At 35.5% G+C, this 18,597-nt stretch overlaps 1 protein-coding gene across 11 annotated transcripts in view; it reads left to right on the forward strand.

The window, feature by feature from the left end:
• The window catches only part of HERC1 (HECT and RLD domain containing E3 ubiquitin protein ligase family member 1), a 213,318-nt gene that overhangs the window by 98,326 nt on the left and 96,395 nt on the right, over positions 1 to 18,597 (forward strand). For all 11 annotated transcript variants that reach the window (XM_010840215.1, XM_010840216.1, XM_010840213.1 and 8 more), the window contains 5 exons: positions 29 to 149; positions 1,918 to 2,089; positions 4,790 to 5,102; positions 5,520 to 5,640; positions 12,832 to 12,883. In XM_010840215.1, coding sequence (XP_010838517.1) covers positions 29 to 149; positions 1,918 to 2,089; positions 4,790 to 5,102; positions 5,520 to 5,640; positions 12,832 to 12,883 — 779 coding nt within the window. The remainder of the gene's footprint in view (positions 1 to 28; positions 150 to 1,917; positions 2,090 to 4,789; positions 5,103 to 5,519; positions 5,641 to 12,831; positions 12,884 to 18,597) is intronic.

Consider the following 18,597-nt stretch of genomic DNA (forward strand, 5'->3'; position numbering starts at 1 on the left):
AACTTTTCTATTTTGGTCCTTTATTTAGATATCAACCTGGTAAAAGCTTATCAGAAGTATACCGTTGTGTGTACAAAGTTCGAAGTCGTTTACTTGCTTGCAAGAACCTTGAACTTATTCAGACCAGGTCATCGTCAAGAGACAGATGGGTAAAGTTGGAAATCAGTTAATTTCTCTTATTTTTCTGCAAGCTATAAGAGATAGCTCCATGTTGGTTTATGTGAAGGGGAAAAAAATGTGCCTTAGTTATTGCAGATGTTCAATAAATGTTGAATAGTTCTTTTTCTAGTGAAACAAATAGGATAAGTAGAAAATTGAGATTTATTTAGCCACTTATTTATCAAGTGTGATATGGCTTCTGAGAGTTTATATATTCTTAGGCCGTATAGGTAATAACAAATTGTCCAAATCATATGAAATATTATTCCTTTATTTTACATTGATCAGACAACATTTGAATTATCCTATTTGATTTGGGGTGCCATAACTTATGAGGGATATTAAACTACCTTAGATTGGTTAATCATCTTATACAAGAACTGGAAAATGTCAAAAATGTTTAGATTAGAAAATGAAAACAAAGGGGAGTCTCATGTTAGCCGCCTTAAAGATACTTAAAGGTCTTCATGCAGGAGAGGAAATAAACATGTTCCCTGTTGTTCCAGAGGACACAGGTAGGACCAAAGGGTAACAACTGAGTGAAGAATGAATGTAAGGAAAAAAGCCTTCTAATGATTAGAGTTGCCTACCACTGGAGGTAAAGATTAAAAGCTTTTATTAAGGATGTTCTAGAAGTAATTCTTACAACAAAATTGAAATGATTTCTGAAGTGCTTGATAATTCTGATAACATGATCCTATAATTATGAATGTAGCCTGATACATATATATAATTATACATATAAATTTCTTTGAAACTTTCTTTGAAGCTTCATAACTCCATTATATAGATCTTAGATTTTAAAAACCAAACTTTATCTCTGCATTTGTATTATAGTATTCTTTTAGCATGCACTGATTTAATATTTGTGGATCTGATTATTTGTGAGTGACCTTGAAAGCCCATCAGAGAAGGCAATGGCACCCCACTCCAGTACTCTTGCCTGGAAAATCCCATGGGCAGAGGAGCCTGGTAGGCTGCAGTCCATGGGGTCGCTAAGAGTCAGACACGACTCAGCGACTTAACTTTCACTTTCACTTTGAAAGCCCATGAAATGTGTTAATCAGCCATTTTGTTGAAGCTCACATTTGAAACCTAGCATATTGTGAGGATACATGACTTATGTTTTGTGCGAGTCTGACTGACTGCTCAGTATCCCCATCTAACCATGAATCACACCTATAATAAGGACTCTTTTCTTTAGATGACTACTAGGTATCATAACCACCATGGGGAATAACATTGTCCTTATCAGATTTCTAACTTTTGGTTTCTTCAAGGGCCAAGTGAGAAAATAATTAAAAAATAATACGTTTATATAACTGAAATTTGCTAAGAGAGTATAACTTAAATATTTTCACCAATAAAAGGTTAAAAAGCACTGTTTTGTTTTAAATTAGAATTATTAAACATTCATACAGAGTAGCAATAACATATACAACTTGAGGGAGACTGAATAGAATTAAATTTCATGTTCTTTAATTACCTTTTATGCTTATTGTCATACTCAGGTCATTTTAATTTAGCAGTTTACAGCAGAACAATCAAAATGTTGGGGAAGAGAGCTTAGTGAGTTGTCTCTATACATTCTTTCTAATCTCTTCAGATTTATCCAGTATATCTTTTGTGTTTTTGTGGTAAAATTTGTAAGTTCTTATTGCTGTTAACATTATTTTTCATGATAAAGAATCAAGGTTTTAATGATTTTTTCAAAATTAAAATATATATATTTAGTGTAGCTCTGATTATTTCTTTAAGATCTCGGAAAACCAAGACTCCGCAGATGTTGATCCTCAGGAGCATTCATTTACCCGGACCATTGATGAAGAAGCTGAAATGGAAGAACAGGCTGAGCGAGATCGGGAAGAAGGACATCCAGAGCCAGAGGATGAGGAGGAAGAACGAGAACACGAAGTGATGACAGCTGGCAGTGAGTACACCCTTTGCTTTACAGATACACACTGTGGCATTCTTTTTGGTAGGGAAACTGACTACAGAAGAGAGAGGCAAACATTTCTTTAGAGTTTCTCTAAAAGGATCCTATCTTGATGATCTGGTTAGCTAATGTTTCAGCTCTTAAAACTGTGTTAGTTCCATTCAAGCTATTGGATTGGGGGTTTGGGGCTGAAAAGCTGTATATGCAGGCTTTTGGAAATAGTACCTGTTTCACTAAGTTTCATTCATGAAGTGATGCCCATGAGTCATTGAATCAGATCAGATCAGATCAGTCGCTCAGTCGTGTCCAGAGACTAGGGTCGTGTCCATTGAATAGGGTCATTCAAAGTATGTTCTCTAGGGGTACCAAATTGTCCATTCGCCTGACTGACTTCTAAGTGGTGAGGAGGAGAGAGACCATACGCAGAACTTTTTAAATTATAAACTTCACCCACTGACTATACTGCTGTTTTCAGTAGAAAGCAAGAGACAATATTGTTGGTTGAGAATATTACATGAGAATGTTATTGGCTGGTGAATGACATTTTTCATGCTTTTATATTATAAGGCTACAGGTAGTTTTAAAATGTAATCATTTAAATGTTTAAAGAGAAATCCCAAAACTTTTAAATATTTGTTAGTATTTTTTGAGTGATTTGGCTATGTCAAGTTAAAGTATATATTCAGTTTTGTAGCCTAAAACATGGCCATCTCTGCATTTGGTGTTGAGGTTGTCTATATTCTTCAGTTTGACACTTAATTTGTTACCGGTTTATTTGTGTTTTGCATATTTCTAAAAATGATTTTGAGATAGCTCAAAACAAGGCCAAAGCCTATTAAAACAAGAAAAAATATAAGGTCCAAATGGAGAAGAGGGAATTAGACATGAAGAATAGGAGGATAATTATAATTATATACAATATAGTTTTGAGGGGTGCCTTACCACGTGGCCAGGGATTGAACCTGGGTCCCGGCAGCGAGAGTGATGCTGAGTCCTAACCACTGGACCACCGGGGAATTCCCAGAGAACAGTTATAGTTTTAAAACCTAGGCTGAGGGAACATTTTTGGATGAGCTTAAGGTTGGACGTAAGTTTGAGTGAACTCCGGGAGTTGGTGATGGACAGGGAGGCCTGGCGTGCTACGATTCATGGGGTCACAGAGTCAGACACTACTGAGTGACTGAACTGAACTGAACTGAAGGTTTAGTTTAGAAATTCCTGAAAGCAAAGACTAAAGGGGAAAAGCACAGTAACAAAATATAACTTCAATTACTGTGTAATAAAGCATTATAGTTAACCAGAGTGTAATAATTTTTAAACTAAATACCGTTTTTGAGTATCAATTATATGCTGGCCTTTGGGTCAAATGCTTCACATAGATTAACTCATAATCCTCTCAGTCTTATCAGATGATTTCTAGTATTACCTTGTTCTAAAGATGGACAAACTCAGGTTTAAGGAGGGAAAATTATGTGCCTAGGGCCACAAGTAGTAGCAGCTGAAATAAGAACCAAGTCTGCCCAGAATTCCAGTGACAATTCTCTTTATTACTTTAACTGGTTTCCAGCTCTGGACTGTTAGTTCATTGGTTTGTTTTTCTTAGAAATAAGGGACTTTAAATAGCATAATGAATATATTATCATAATACCTTGGAATATACAGATCTATTTTAAAGTTTGTATTTCCATATTTGGAGAAGGAAATAGCAAACGTCTTGCCTGGGAAAACTCATGGACAGAGGAGCCTGACGGGCTACAGTCCTTGGGGTTGCAAGACTCAGACATTACTTAGTGACTAAACCACCACTACCACCACTTCCATATTAATAGATGACCCTAGTATTTTACTAACTTTTTTGCCTAGTTTCTCCGTTAAAAATACCACCTTCACTCAAATTTGAGCAAAATATTCTTTTCCTCTTGTGAAATATCTACCACTGCATCAGAACCTTGTTAAACCCACTGACTTTTTACACTTGTAAATTGGGGAGGGCTGGCATTAGATGGACATTTAGTAGAATCCAATTCTGTTTCAGCAAAGACCTTTAATGGTTGTGCTTATTTAATATGTTCAAAATACAACAACGTGTAGATGTTAGGAATTATATGGACTTTGGAAGGGGAAAAAGAGCTTTTCATTTAAACTAATGCAACTTAAACTTTGTCTTTTTCTCTTGTATCCTGACAATTTTCAAACCAAGGTTGTGAACATTTCAGAAATGGGCAGTTATTTTTATCTAACCCAGTGGTTCTCAAACTATGATGGCCTTCAAAATCAGCTGGAGGGCTTGTTCAAACACAGATTGCTGGCTCCGTGCCTAGAGCTTCTGATTTAGACAGTCTGAGTGAGGCACAGTATTTTTCATTTCTAGCAAGTGCCTGGATGATGTTGATGCTGCTCTTCTGGAACCACACTTTGCAAACTACTGATCCAACTCATAAGAGTAGAAATAGAATCAACCAAATCTAAATTCTATAAAGGCATGAGTATTTCCTATTGTAATTTTTATAAGTTTAGTATTATACATATATTTTTGGTAAAATTTTTACTTAGATGCTGTATTTAATGTCTAAAAAATAATTTTCCCTCTTTCAGTAAGTTTTTGGTCCAAACTTTTTGACTATTTTTATTGTTATTTTCTTTGCTCTTCTCTCCCCATGTGTTAAGACCTTGTTTTTGTGTTGCATGTTACAGAAATCTTTCAGTGTTTCCTCTCAGCCCGTGAAGTAGCTCGTAGCCGAGATCGAGATAGAATGAACAGTGGGGCAGGGTCTGGGGCTCGAGCTGATGATCCACCTCCTCAGGCTCAGCAAGAGCGAAGGGTGAGCACAGACCTTCCTGAGGGTCAGGATGTGTACACTGCTGCCTGCAACTCCGTGATCCATCGATGTGCCCTGTTAATATTAGGAGTAAGTCCTGTGATTGAGGAGCTTCAGAAGCGAAGGGAAGAAGGACAGTTGCAGCAGCCTTCCACAAGTACCTCTGAAGGGGGTGGACTTATGACCAGGTGGGACTGAGTAGAAACTTAAAACATTTCTTCTCCCTTTGTTTCTGTATGCATTGAAATGATTTATTCTGAGGTTAACACAGACATGGAGGAGGAAATACAAATTGACAGATGAATTTAATGTATAGAGTGATCCTAGTTCAACCTGGAGTATAAATTTCTGATTAAATGAGACAGCACAGTTTTTCATACATATAAGCAATAGTAGTTGAGAAACATATGAAAATATTTGCATATCTCTGTAATTGATTAAGTAGACTTTGTACTTAGACCTAACTGAGAGCCAGGATTTTCCATCAGCAGTCATAATTACTCTTCACTGTGTGTGTGTTTTATCTCTATGCTGCTAGTTCCATTCAATTTTATGTTCACTAACAGTCCCAAATCGAAAAACTTTTCTTTGTGTATGTGAGACAGGAGTGAAAGTCTTACTGCAGAGAGCCGGCTAGTCCACGCAAGTCCAAATTATAGACTGATCAAATCGAGGAGTGAATCTGATTTGTCTCAGCCTGAATCAGATGAAGAGGGTTACGCACTGGTAGGTATACCTAGATTCAGTAAAGGATTTTTGTATAAATACATAAGAGTTTGGTTAGAGTAAGTAGTATACATTTGTTTTAGACAAAAATGTTTTTTTAAAAAGAACTTTTAAGAGAAATGAGATAACTTTATTGCATAGGTATTTATCACCTGTATGTTAGTGACTCTCAGATTACTTTCTTTAGCCCTGACTTCTTCCTAAACTCAAAGTTCGTGTATCTCACTCCCTGATGGACATTCTACCTGAACATGTCAGGTGACCACAATCTTAACCTATCCAAAAATAAACTGGTTTTTCTCCCAAACCTGTTCTTTCCCATCCAGTATCTTAGTATTAACTCCCCAGGCTGGAAACATAAGTTCATTCTTGCCTCTGCTGCTGCTGCTAAGTCGCTTCAGTCATGTCTGACTCTATGTGACCCCATAGACGGCAGCCCACCAGGCTCCCCCATCCCTGGGATTCTCCAGGCAAGAACACTGGAGTGGGTTGCCATTTCCTTCTCCAATGCGTGAAAGTGAAGTCGCTCAGTCGTGTCCGACTCCTAGCGACCCCATGGACTGCAGCTTACCAGGCTCCTCCGTCCATGGAATTTTCCAGGCAAGAGCAGGGGAGTGGGTTGCCATTGCCTTCTCCGCATCCTTGCCTCTACTTTTTCTTGTTTCTTGGTCCTCCTCACTCTGCACAGTCCAATTAGTCCGACCTTGAAAATTTTACTCCTAATACCTTTCTAATATGTCCTGTCCATCCTTCCTGCCACTGTTCTGTCTCAAATTTTTCTTCTCTTTTGCCTGGCCTAGTACAAAACCTTCAAACTGGTTCCCTCTCTTGTCTTATACCTGTCTTCAACATTTCACTAGAATAATATTCCTGAAATACAAATCTGTTTTTACCTCCTCTACTTAAAATCTTTCAGTAGCTCTCAGTTACCTATCAAAAAAGCCTCAGGATCTGGATTGCAGGCATTTAAGGTAAAAATCAAAGAAATGAGATGCTGATCTATATAAGAAGTAGGAAGTAATGTGTGCTGTAGTGTGATGGGTTAAATAAATTACAGAATGAGAACAGTCTGATAGCTTCTATTTGGGTAGCTTTGGACTTGGAATTGATAGCTAGATTTTCATTTTGACTGTTCCTGTGCCTTTTATGTGAATCTGTATGTGCTACTTTACCTCTCTGGGCCTTGGTGTCCCATTGTGTGATACGAGGATAGTAGTGCCTGTTGTGTATGTGGTAATGTGTTAGACTTGACTACTGTTTTAGACTTGGCTACTGACCCTGATTCTACTGCTGAAGAGCTTTTTTTTTTTTTTTAACATTTTTTTGGAGAATAATTGCTTAACAATGTTGTATTGGTTTCTGCCTTACAACAATGTGAATTAGCCGTAAGTATATATATATATATGCTGCTAAGTCGCTTCAGTCGTGTCCAACTCTGTGCGACCCCATTGATGGCAGCCCACCAGGCTTCCCCATCCCTGGGATTCTCCAGGCAAGAACACTGGAGTGGGTTGCCATTTCCTTCTCCATTGCATGAAAGTGAAAAGTGAAAGTGAAGTCACTCAGTCGTGTCCGACTCTAGTGACCCCATCGACTGCAGCCTACCAGGCTCCTCCGTCCATGGGATTTTCTAGGCAAAAGTACTGGAGTGGGGTGCCATTGCCTTCTCCAATATAAATAAATAAATAAATAAATATCCCCTCTTGAGCTTCCTTCCCTCCTACTCCCCACCTTTTATCCTATCCCTCTAGGGGGATAGGATAGCACAAAACACAGGCTGAGTTCCCCAGTGACTTCCCACTAGCTATCTGTTTTATACTTGGTGATGTATATATATTTCAATGCTACTCTCTCAATTCATTCCACCCTCTCTTTCCCCCTGCTGTGCCTACAAGTTCATTCTTTAGATCTGCATCTCTATTTCTGCCCTACAAATAGGTACATCAGTACCATTTTTCTAGGTCCATATATATGCATTAATATATGATATTTATTTTTCACTATCTGATTTACTTCACTCTGTCTAACAGGCTCTAGGTTCATCTACCCCAGTTCAACTGACTCAAATTCGTTCCTTTCTATGGCTGAGTAATATTCCACTGTATACATGTACCACATCTTTATCTATTCATCTGTCGATGGACATCTAGGTTGCTTCCATGTCCTGGCCATTGTGAATAGTGCTGCAATGAACACTGGGGTACATGTGTCTTTTTGAATTGTGGGTTTCTCAAGCAAACCCAGTAGTGGGTTTGCTTGGTCATATGGTAGATTTATTCCTAGTTTTTAAAGGAATCTCCATGCTATTCCCCATAGTGGCTGTATCAGTTTACATTCCCACCAACAGTACTAGGGTTCCATTTTCTCCACATCCTCTCCAACATTTATTTTTTGATGATGGCCATTCTGACCAGTGTGAGGTGATACCTCACTGTAGTTTTGGTTGGCATTTCTTTAATAAGGAGCTATGTTGAACATCTTTTCAAGTGTTTGTTGACCATTTGTATATCTCCTTTGGAGAAATGTCTGTTTAGATCTTCTTCCTGTTTTTTATTGGGTTATGTGCTTTTCTGATATTGAACTGCATGAGCTGCTTGAATATTTTGGAGATTAATCCTTTTTCAGTTGCTTTATTTGCAATTATTTTCTCTTATTATGAAGGTTGTCTTTTCATCTTATTTATAATTTCCTTTGCTGTGCAAAAGCTTTTAAGTTTAATTAGGTCCCATTTGATTATTTTTGTTTTTATTTCCATTTACTCTAGGAGGTGGGTCAAAGAGGCTCTTGCTGTGCTTTATGTCAAGGAGTGTTCTGCCTGTGTTTTCCTTCAAGAGTTTTATAGTTTCTAGCCTGTAGTTTTTGGATTGATTAATGCAGTCCATTTTTAGCTCTGAAATTCCTCTCTTGCGTGAACAGAGAAAATAGATGTGAAAGTGTTTTTGAGAAGTATGGAATGCTACATAAATATGAAGCTATTGTTTAAAAGAAACTTCTAAGTGTGAAAGATTCCTCCTCTAGGAAGGTTTAACAGTGTCTTCAAGCAAGTTTCATTGTATGTTTTTGTTTGTTCTTCCTCCTTTTCTTCTTCATTCCCATTAGTATCTCTGTGTCCTGATTTCACATTCTCAGTCTTACCATCTACTGAGAATTCCTTTCTGTCCTTTTGATTTTCCAAGTTGATCAGTCTCTTCATTTATTCTCCTAACTGTGACAATTCTCAGAACTTCCAGTGACTTATAGGGATCTGTACCATTCTACATATCCTGGTCTCACTCCTTTCTGGTCTCCTCTGCTGCTCCTCTCCTCCTTGATGACCCTCCTTCTTGCCACACTGACCTCTTGGGTTTTCCGTGAACATACCACACAGCTTCCCCATAGGACCTTTACATGGCTGTTTTTTCTAATTGTAATACTGTTGTCTGCAGGCAGATGCCCTTATTTCAAGCCTTTGTTCCAATGTTACTCTTTTGGTGATGCCTACCCTGACCACTCTATTTGAAACTCCAGTTTGCTCTCCTTTTCAGATGTTCACTCATTGTCCACTTTGCCTTGTTCTGTCCCTCCCACTCTACCCCCACAGTGAAAATGAAAGTCACTCAGTTGTGTCCGACTCTTTGTGACCCCATGGACTATACAGTCTATGGAATTCTCCAGGCCAGAATACTGGAGTGGGTAGCCTTTCCCTTCTCCAGGGGATCTTCCCATACCAGGGATTGACCCAGGGTCTCTGGCATTGCAGGTGGATCCTTTACCAACTGAGCTAGCTATCAGGGAAGCTGATATCCAGGTCTCCTGCATTTTCTGCATTGCAGGTGGATTCTTTACCAGCTGAGCCACAAAGGAAGCCCAGGAATACTGGAATGGGGAGCCTATCCCTTCTCCAGCAGCTCTTCCTGACCCAGGGTCTCCTGCATTGCAGATGGATTCTTTACCAACTGAGCTATCAGGGAAGCTGATACCCGTCCCCCGCCCCCACTCCCACTCCCACCCCCCGCCGAGTACCTAGCATTATTTAGTTGCTGTATTTATCAGTTTCTCTTAGCCTACACTAGAATATAAGTTCCCTGAGGACAGAAATGTTTGCTGATTTTTTCATGGCTGTATCTCAAGTACCTGTAATGCTTGGCACACAGTAGATAGTCATTAAATATTTTTTTAAAAAATGAATATTTGATCTATTTTGGTAAAATTTCTGTGCCTATTTGTTCTTTCAGCACTTTAATTTAGGCCCTTGTTACCTTTGCCTGAAATGGGTAGTTTTCAAATTGATCTCCCTGCCTTTTCCAGTCCCTCTCCTTCGATATTGCTGCCAGAGCTGGAGCTCTTAAAAACACCCAAAACAAGAACACACTTCAACAGCAGAACACCTGCTGGTCATGCTACTTTCTTATTCATGCTACCTTCTTATTAAAAAAAAAAACAAAAAACCAAAAAAACTCAGTGACTGCCCAGAAATCAAAGATTCTGGAAAATGTTACCTGCCTGCTTTTGAAGCACGTTTCCTTGCAGTAACCTGCAGTTTTGCCATAGCATAGTAGTCCATCCGCCAGACCCCAAACATACCTTTTGGGCCTCTGCTCAATGATTGTTTGCCTTAAATGTCCTTTTCCTTTGTTGATGAAGTCTTGCCTTTCTTCTAAGGACTGGTTAAAATGTCATCTCTTCCAAAAGTTTACCTAAGATTACTCAACAGTGACTTTGTTGTTTCCCTGGCAGTTTGTTAGTAGCTCTAATAAACCACTAATGATTTGTCTCATGTTGGACTTACTTAATTTTTAAAAAATTTTATTTATTAATTTTTAAATTTTTGGCTGCACTGGAACTCTGTTGCTGCTTGTGAACTTTCTCTAGTTGTTGGATTTACTTATATATTATTAGTATTTCTTTCCAATAGACCTCTTCAGAGTTCTAGAGTTCCTTTTTTAGCGCCCCTCATATTTCCAACATTGTGCTTTGCACATTGTAAATAATTGACAATTATTTCAACTGATATGAAAAGGTAAAAAATGAGAGTTAAAGTGGCATACTTTTTGGAAATAAACAATGAAATCTGATTTAATCACAAAACTGTTTATTTTGATCTGGGGCCTGACACTTTTAGCTTTCTGAGCTCCAGCATTTTTATCTTTGAGATGGGGAATATCTCTGCCTGTTATGCTTGCCTCCCTGGGTTGTTGTGAAAAACAAGTTTAGGAATACAATTTAAACTGAAAATGCTGAAAGTTATGTTTTCACAACATAATAGGAAGACGAATAAATGGAGGTGGGTTGAACTTAGGTCTAACTGCCAAGTCTGGTTTCTATAGTTTAAAAAAAATTAATAAACATAATTTTAAAAAAGATAGACTTTTGATCATCTTTTATGGAATATTTAGAGAGATAGTGTCATAAGAAGTGGAAAAATCAAGAATAGAGAGAGCAAATTCTCTTGTTGATGAGGAGACCTAGGCTGAGCCTTCAGTTTTGAGCCTCACATAGACAAAGAGGACCAAGCCATGGGGGCAATGTGAAATTTTCCAGCTGAAATATGTTACCCTTCTGTCTGAGTTCATTTAGGATTATCATTCATATCTTTAACATCTAGTAGTACTTATTTATCCTGAATTGTTAATGAATGAAATGCTTTCTTAAAATAACTGAAGTTAATCAGCTTAATGCTAAACCTGTGTTTTAATCTTCTTTTATAAAGAGTTTTATGTGATATATTATCTGTTTCTCTTGTTTTAGTAAACAGAGAAACCTAAGTCAACAGTTACACAGTTAAACCCAAGTTTAACTGTTTGATTCGCAAATGTTGTACTTACCATCATTTCTTACTATACTCTCCTAATCTACCTCCCTCATTTCCCTACCCGCTTCTTTCACAAAAAAATGGATTTACCATTCAAAAGTAAATACTATTTATAAAAGTATAAGAGAATGAATTAGGACTAGAAGAAGCTGAGAGAGGAAAATAAAGTCCTGAGTAAGATTTGCATACCTCCTCATGTATCCTGTAATGTTCTCCTAGATATGGGCCACTGAATAGGAAAAATATGAGTTGCATGGTTCACAATGACTAAAAGATAAAAACAAAAAGTAAAAAGTTTTTATTTTCGAGAAAAACTGAGATATTTCTGGTTCTGAGGCCTGAGATAAATTTCTTCAGTAATCCCTAATGGCAAAGGTACTGTTTGATAAAAATGTTACATTGCATGACATGGTAATATTTTCAGGTATCATGACAACTCTTTGTTGTTTTTTCCAACACCAAATGGCCTGGTAGCATGCTTATTTCTGGTGTGTGTGTGTATATGTAAAACAAAATGTATTTATCCACAATGTGGGTTACCAGGAAAAGATTTTCCAAATAACGTTTCCTAAATAGATCTGTTTTGTCACTTCTGCAGGCTTTCTTCTTTGCCACCAACTTTTTTATTGTGTGATAGAGTGCAGTTGAAATTGCTGAGATCCTAATGTCATATCTGTGCGTAAATCTAAGTTATGGGTTTATACAGACAACCAGTATATGGTTGTCTTTACATAAGAGAGAGTAGATAGTTGTCACCAGTGCCTCCTCAACACACGCACACAGAAATATACTTCTGTTCTTCCTAAAAGCCTGCACTGGTTTATTAAGCTGACTGCAGTTTCACCAATTTGAGATTTCTTTATTTTAACAGGTTTTAAACAACCTGTTAAAATACAACTAGAAGGCTTAGGACTGTCTTAGTCTTCTGTTAGTGTGGATTTATAAGATTCTCTTCTTCTGTACACCTAGCCAAGGCTAATAATTTTAGAACCAATAGAAAGTGAAGGTAGAACAAGTAGTAATTTTGGAAAATGAGACTTTGCTACAGGGGCTTTAGGCATCTTGAGGGTATTAATAAGAGATCATACTGTGTTTGGAAGATAAAAGACAATGATTTCAAAGAGGAAACGGTGATGACAAAGAAAAAGTTCTGCTACTTTACACTGTTAATTAATGTGCACATTGATTTTGTGTATTAGTTTCTCAGAGTCATGTGCCTGAGCTTTCTTGAGCTGTTTTCACTGGGTTTGTAGAGACTTGTTTTCTTAGCCTGACTTGACTGGTGAATAAATAGCACATTGCAATAATTATATAGATTATTTTTTATTCTAGTACTCTCAAGTCTTAATCTTGAAATTATTTTCACAATTAAATTTTATTATTTGTTTTTAACTTAACAGAGTGGAAGACGAAATGTTGATTTGGATTTGGCATCATCTCATAGAAAGAGAGGTGAGGATTAAATATTAAATGTATGATTAAATTAAGTAGCTCTTTTTATATCTGATGTATTTAGATCTGAATGTCATTGAAGCATTATTGTAAAAAAATTAGAAACATTTTGTCAGAAAAGTTAAGAGGGAGATCATTTTCTTGAAAATAATACTCTTAAAAGTCTGGGAATGTATAGGAGTTAAAAATCGGTTCTGTTTCTCATTTGTCATGTTTTGACTTTTTTAAAATTTTGTGGATTCTGGAAGCAGTACTTTATATTGTGGAGGAGTTATTGACATAATTTTCTATACTTTAGCTCACTGGTATAGTTCCTGTAGTTCAGATGGTGTTACAGGAAGAGCTCTTTACCTCACTCACCTTTCATACACATATATACACTTTTAAACTGAGAGTTTCTAATTTTTTTTCCTGTTTACCTCTCAAGATAAAACATGTAAGAAATAAACAGGTGATTTCTAAAAATGAAATTTTCCCATGAGGAGCAATTTTATAGTGTTATCAAGAGTTAAATTTATTTGTTAAAAGCTGTATCTTAAAAAAAAAAAAAAAAGCTGTATCTTAATGAATAATGTAGTTAACTCTTGTTTATATGTACCAATAGATGGAAAGAACAGTTTTAGATAATACAAATCCAAGGTAACTAAAAACTCACCGAGTATTATTCTTTTTTAATTTGCATTTGTAATTAAACCCATTTATTCTGTGGTTGTGAAAATGTGAAGTGTTAGAAGTTGCTGCTAGTGGCAATTTCCTAAGAGCTGGTGGGAAAACTTTTTTCCTCCTGATATTAAATCTTTTATATTTCAGAATTGAACCCTTCTCTCGATAGCTTCCTTGGCAGGATGTTAGGTTTACCTACAGGGAAAAAAAGTGAGAAGGGAAAACTGAGAAATTAGAGGAAGCAATGCACACACAGTTTTTTCATTTTTGTGTTTGTAACTTAGAAGAAATGTTGGTATTTATACTTAGAATACTAAGAATGATTTTTTTGAACTATTAGGAGTTATGAGGACTAGAGCTGGTACTTCATTGAAAAGTCTTTTAGTACTATAACATATCAAAGCTGCTGGGTTCCAAAAATATTATAGAGTATATGTGATATCAAAGAAATGTCATATGTAATGTGTATTTTATTGTTTTCTAATTCTTTGAAAATTGGCAGTTCATGTGCCATAATTAGCCAGAAGTATCATTTTCTTTAACCACTTGAGTTAGGAATTAAATTTTTGGAACATTTTTACCTTCCTAATTTTGGTTAGCTCAGGTGAAAGTTGTTGCTTTGATTTTTATGTTATATTAATAAAAAGACGGCTTCAAACTCATTGAGTAGCATAAGGGATCCAACCTGTCATATTAAGAGCTTCCTACTATACTGGTATACTCATAAGTGTTATTCCATTGGCTAAAATTACTTTTCTCTCAGATATTTATTATGCTTATGAAAATATAAATTTGAGATTCATTTTATGATAACTATGTCAGCATGTAGCAGCAGCAGTCAGCATGTAGCAGAGTAATTTTTGGAATAAAACAAAAAGTGTTATTTTTAGCTTTGAATTAAGAATAACCTAGAATTCAAGTGTAAATTACTTAGAAATTAATATGACACTTTAACTATCCTAGATTTGCTCCCTGTTCATAATTTTAATCAGTTGCCCTGTAAGTAGATTTCATGTGGTTTTAGAGCTAAGTAGATACAAATGAATTAATTATCCAAGTCCAGTTTATGGGTAAGCCAACTTTTCCAAAAGTTCAAGATAGTGCCAAGACCTGTCAAGTTCTTGAAACTTTATTTTATTGGAAACAGGCAAATAAATAGGACCTCATGGGAAAAATTTGTTTAAATTACCCATTTAGGAGGTTATAATAGAGAGGCAAACTTGTTATTATGTTAATTATGATAATATCACTTAATGTGGTACCAATTTATTCTAGTAATCATTTTATATCTTAATGTTCTCAGGCAAAAATTTTGCTGATAGCTTTGTTCCTAGAAGTAGGTGACTAGAAAATGGAAGAATTACTGTTTTAGGAAGAGCAGCAAAAATACTTTTCAATCTCATGAATCAGAGTGTTTGTGGATTAAACAATGAAAATGTATACTTACTAGTTTCATTTATTTAATTATAATGAATTTCTTTTTTTTTTTTAAAGAAATTAACATTGAAAATATAGTTGGAACATTATATTTTCAAAAGAATTTTTTAAACTCATGTGTATTTAGAGATTACCCTCTGACCACAGTGGGGTTTTGTTTTGTTTTGTTTTGTTCTTAAATGATGGTAAAATAAACCACTCTGTTTTTTCCTTATTTATTGTCAAAATGGACCAAATGTCATAAGCTATAACATGCTTATCTTCAGTTGGGCAGATGAACATACCAAGTCTGAGAACTTTTTGGAGCAGTTCAGGTGTTCTGATTCTGACTTGAGCTATGAAGGACAAGCAGATGTCCAGCCAAGTGAGAATTCTTTTATGTGCTTATTTATCCCTTTCCAGTATTTTGAGGAGAAAATGTAAACTTTTTTCTCTCACTTTCCTTTTTCATTTATTAGTCTAGTAGTCCTGAGTTATTAAAAGTTTAGTAAGAGAAATTAGAGATAGCAATATTTAATTGCATCTGTTATTGAAACTAAATGGATAAATTAATGACAATTAATGGTTGTATACACATTTAGCTGCTCTTAATATGTCTCCAAAGATACTCCTTGAGAGGGCCTAGTGCCTATAATTTCAGTGTTTGACATTGGGGATATTGGAATTCATGCTGTTGAGCCATGAATGCTTCTTTTCCCCTCATTCCAGTTAATGTTTCACACTTGGTACAAGCTCTTGGTCCAAGAAAGTGAATATGGTAGGAAGGAGTAAAGTGAGCAAACAAATTGAGTTCAGCCAACTTGCTCATCAGAGCTAAATTCTAAATAAAAAAAAAAATCGTAAATTACTTTAAAAAGAGACAGGTGATCCGTATTTCTGCTTAGCACCCCAGAAGTAATATCAAATTTGAATTCATGAGACACGTAAAAACTTTGCTATATGCCAGGTATCGTGCTAATCACTTCAAACATATTAACCCATTTAATTGTCATAATAACTTGTCAAAATTCTTGACAAAACCTGTTAAACTTGTTAGTATTTGGGTACTTTGGTAAATATGTAAAAGATTTGCTATAGTTGTGTAGAACTGAGCACCTTCTTTACTGAACGACAGTACCTTTTTGCAGATACTTTAGTTTTTGTGTTTAAGCTAAAGCTGATATAATCAGTGAAAAATGATGGAGATACCAAAGCAGAAATTTAAGAAGGAGCATCATGGTTTGATTTCACCACCTTGCCCCAGGTCTTTGTGTTTTATTGCTAAATAATATCAGAAACATTTATCAACATGTGTGTTTCATGGTATGACTTGTATGGGTGAAATGCTATTTTATCTATGCATTTCAAATTAGATTGTATAAAGAAGAACAAATGTCAATGTTGTCTCCTGTATGAAATTTCTCCTTTTGTCTTCTGATTCTTGTTGTGGTAGTGTATTTACTCCTTTTTGGCCAGTTGAGCCCCAGAAAAAAGAAGAGCTTCAAGCAAGTACATGATGGCATGTTTAATTTTTTTCCCCTTTTAGCTTGCCTACATATTTTATGGTTTATAAAGTATGTATTGCAGCTCTGCCATGTTCATTTTGAAAATTCCACCTAAGAACCAAGTTACAAGGACAAGTAAACAATCTCAAATTTCTTGTTGGATTTCATATTTTCTTTTTATAGTAGGAGACTCTGAATTAATATTAAGTAAGAATTGGGTCACTCACAGTTACTCTGTAGAGGCTTTTGATACGCTTTTCAGACACAGTATTTCCTATAGTCAGACAAAACAGTACAGAACAAATTAGTTATTAGGTTATTATAATTTTTTTTTAAATTATAGTTTTTCATCTCTCATTTCCATACTATGAGATTTTGTGTTTCAAAGTATTTTTGATATCAGCCTAAACATTTTGGTTATAAAAATTCATTTATTTATCCTAATGCTTTCGAGTAGCGTCTTTCTTGTTCTTTCTTTTGTTCATACAAAGTTTTGTTTGGTCTATACACTTAATAAGTTGCATGTTTTAAATTAGGGGTCAGAAAACTATGAATAGTGGGCTAAATGTGAATTGCTATCTTTGTTTTCAAGTTTTGTTGGAACACAACCACACTCATGTATTATCTATGGCTCCTTTCACATTACAACAGAAGAGTTGAGTAGTTGGACGAACCATGAATAATCCACAAAATCTAAAATATTTAATAACTGACTCTTTATAGATAAAGCTTGCTGATCCCTGCTTTAAATTGCAGAGAGGACTTAATTTGGGCATTGGCTACCTATTTCATAGGACATTTTGGAGTATATTAAGGCAATTCACTTCCTGTAGATTCTTCACAATTGAACCTTTGTGTAGGCAGGCAGTGGAATTCCCATGGATCAGTGTTTTGTGAGTTGATTAACAACAAGTATTTGTAAGATCACTTCCCATAAACTTAAGGAATTAGTTTTATTAATTTAGAAGATCATTTTCTTTGAGCCTCTGTTTCCTCAAGTGAGGAAACTGAACTAGATAATCTTTAAGGTTGCTTTTACTTATGTGGTTCTAACATTAACTCTTTGCACATTTTATTTTCATTTTGAAAAATAATTATAAGTATTATAAGGTACAAGAACTTTTTACTCTGAAATTTTTTTATTGAACCAATAGGCTCAATGCTAAGAACCAAAAAATATTATTTGTAAGTTAAGGTTAAATCCAGATTCTGATTTTGGAATGCTTACAGAAATGAAAAATGATTCTTTTTTCCCCACATTCCACATTCCATGCTTTATTTTTTAAATATCATTTTTAATTAAATACATTATGCATCCATGACATTTTTCTTTGGATTTTTACTCTTTTCTGTTATACTTGTGAAAACAATCAGCTATACAATTAGGGGAAATTTTGAGACTGGTTATTTCTATTTCAATAGAACTGAAAATCTAACATTTTTTAATCTTAAGAATTCTTGCTAAAATATGGAAGGCAGATAAACCATATATTCTTGTCATTCTAAATTATTTTAGTAGAATTCATATAAATTATTTCATAGCTGCTTTATAATATTAACTGCCTGTTGTGAATTCCTGTGTCTCAATTTGAAGTCCTAAGGTTTTCCTGACATCATTATAATAAATCAGAAATAAGTTAATACAGTCAGTATTGTGTTAGTTCACTTTCTCTGTGGGCATTAGTAGTCCTCTTCCCAAATCTTTTCTATCTAGTACGTAACAAACGTAATTTTTGTAATACATGTTTTATTAGGTACCTCATTCCTAATTCATTCCCAGTAGAAAAATTTGGTGGGTTCACACAGTAAGATATTCCACAGCACTCAAAGAAATGAACTGTGGCTACATGGAATAATGTGAATGAGTATTAGCAATATTATACTGAAAACATAATATACAAAAAGATTACGTAAAATGATGCTTTTTTATAAGGTCACAGGCAACTAACACCAAACATTATTTGTCTTGGGCATACATATAAAACAGTATTTAACAGCAGTAATGAAAGCGTTAGGTGGCAGGACACAGGAGAGAGACGGGTTGTGGGGAGGAGCAGAAAGATAGTACTCTGCCAAGTTTTCTATTTCTTGTGTTCACATTTATTATAAATACAAAAGCAAGCCATGCAT

This window comes from Bison bison, unplaced genomic scaffold, assembly GCF_000754665.1.
Source record: "Bison bison bison isolate TAMUID 2011002044 unplaced genomic scaffold, Bison_UMD1.0 scf7180017864142, whole genome shotgun sequence".
In the NCBI taxonomy this organism is placed as follows: Eukaryota; Metazoa; Chordata; class Mammalia; order Artiodactyla; family Bovidae; genus Bison; species Bison bison.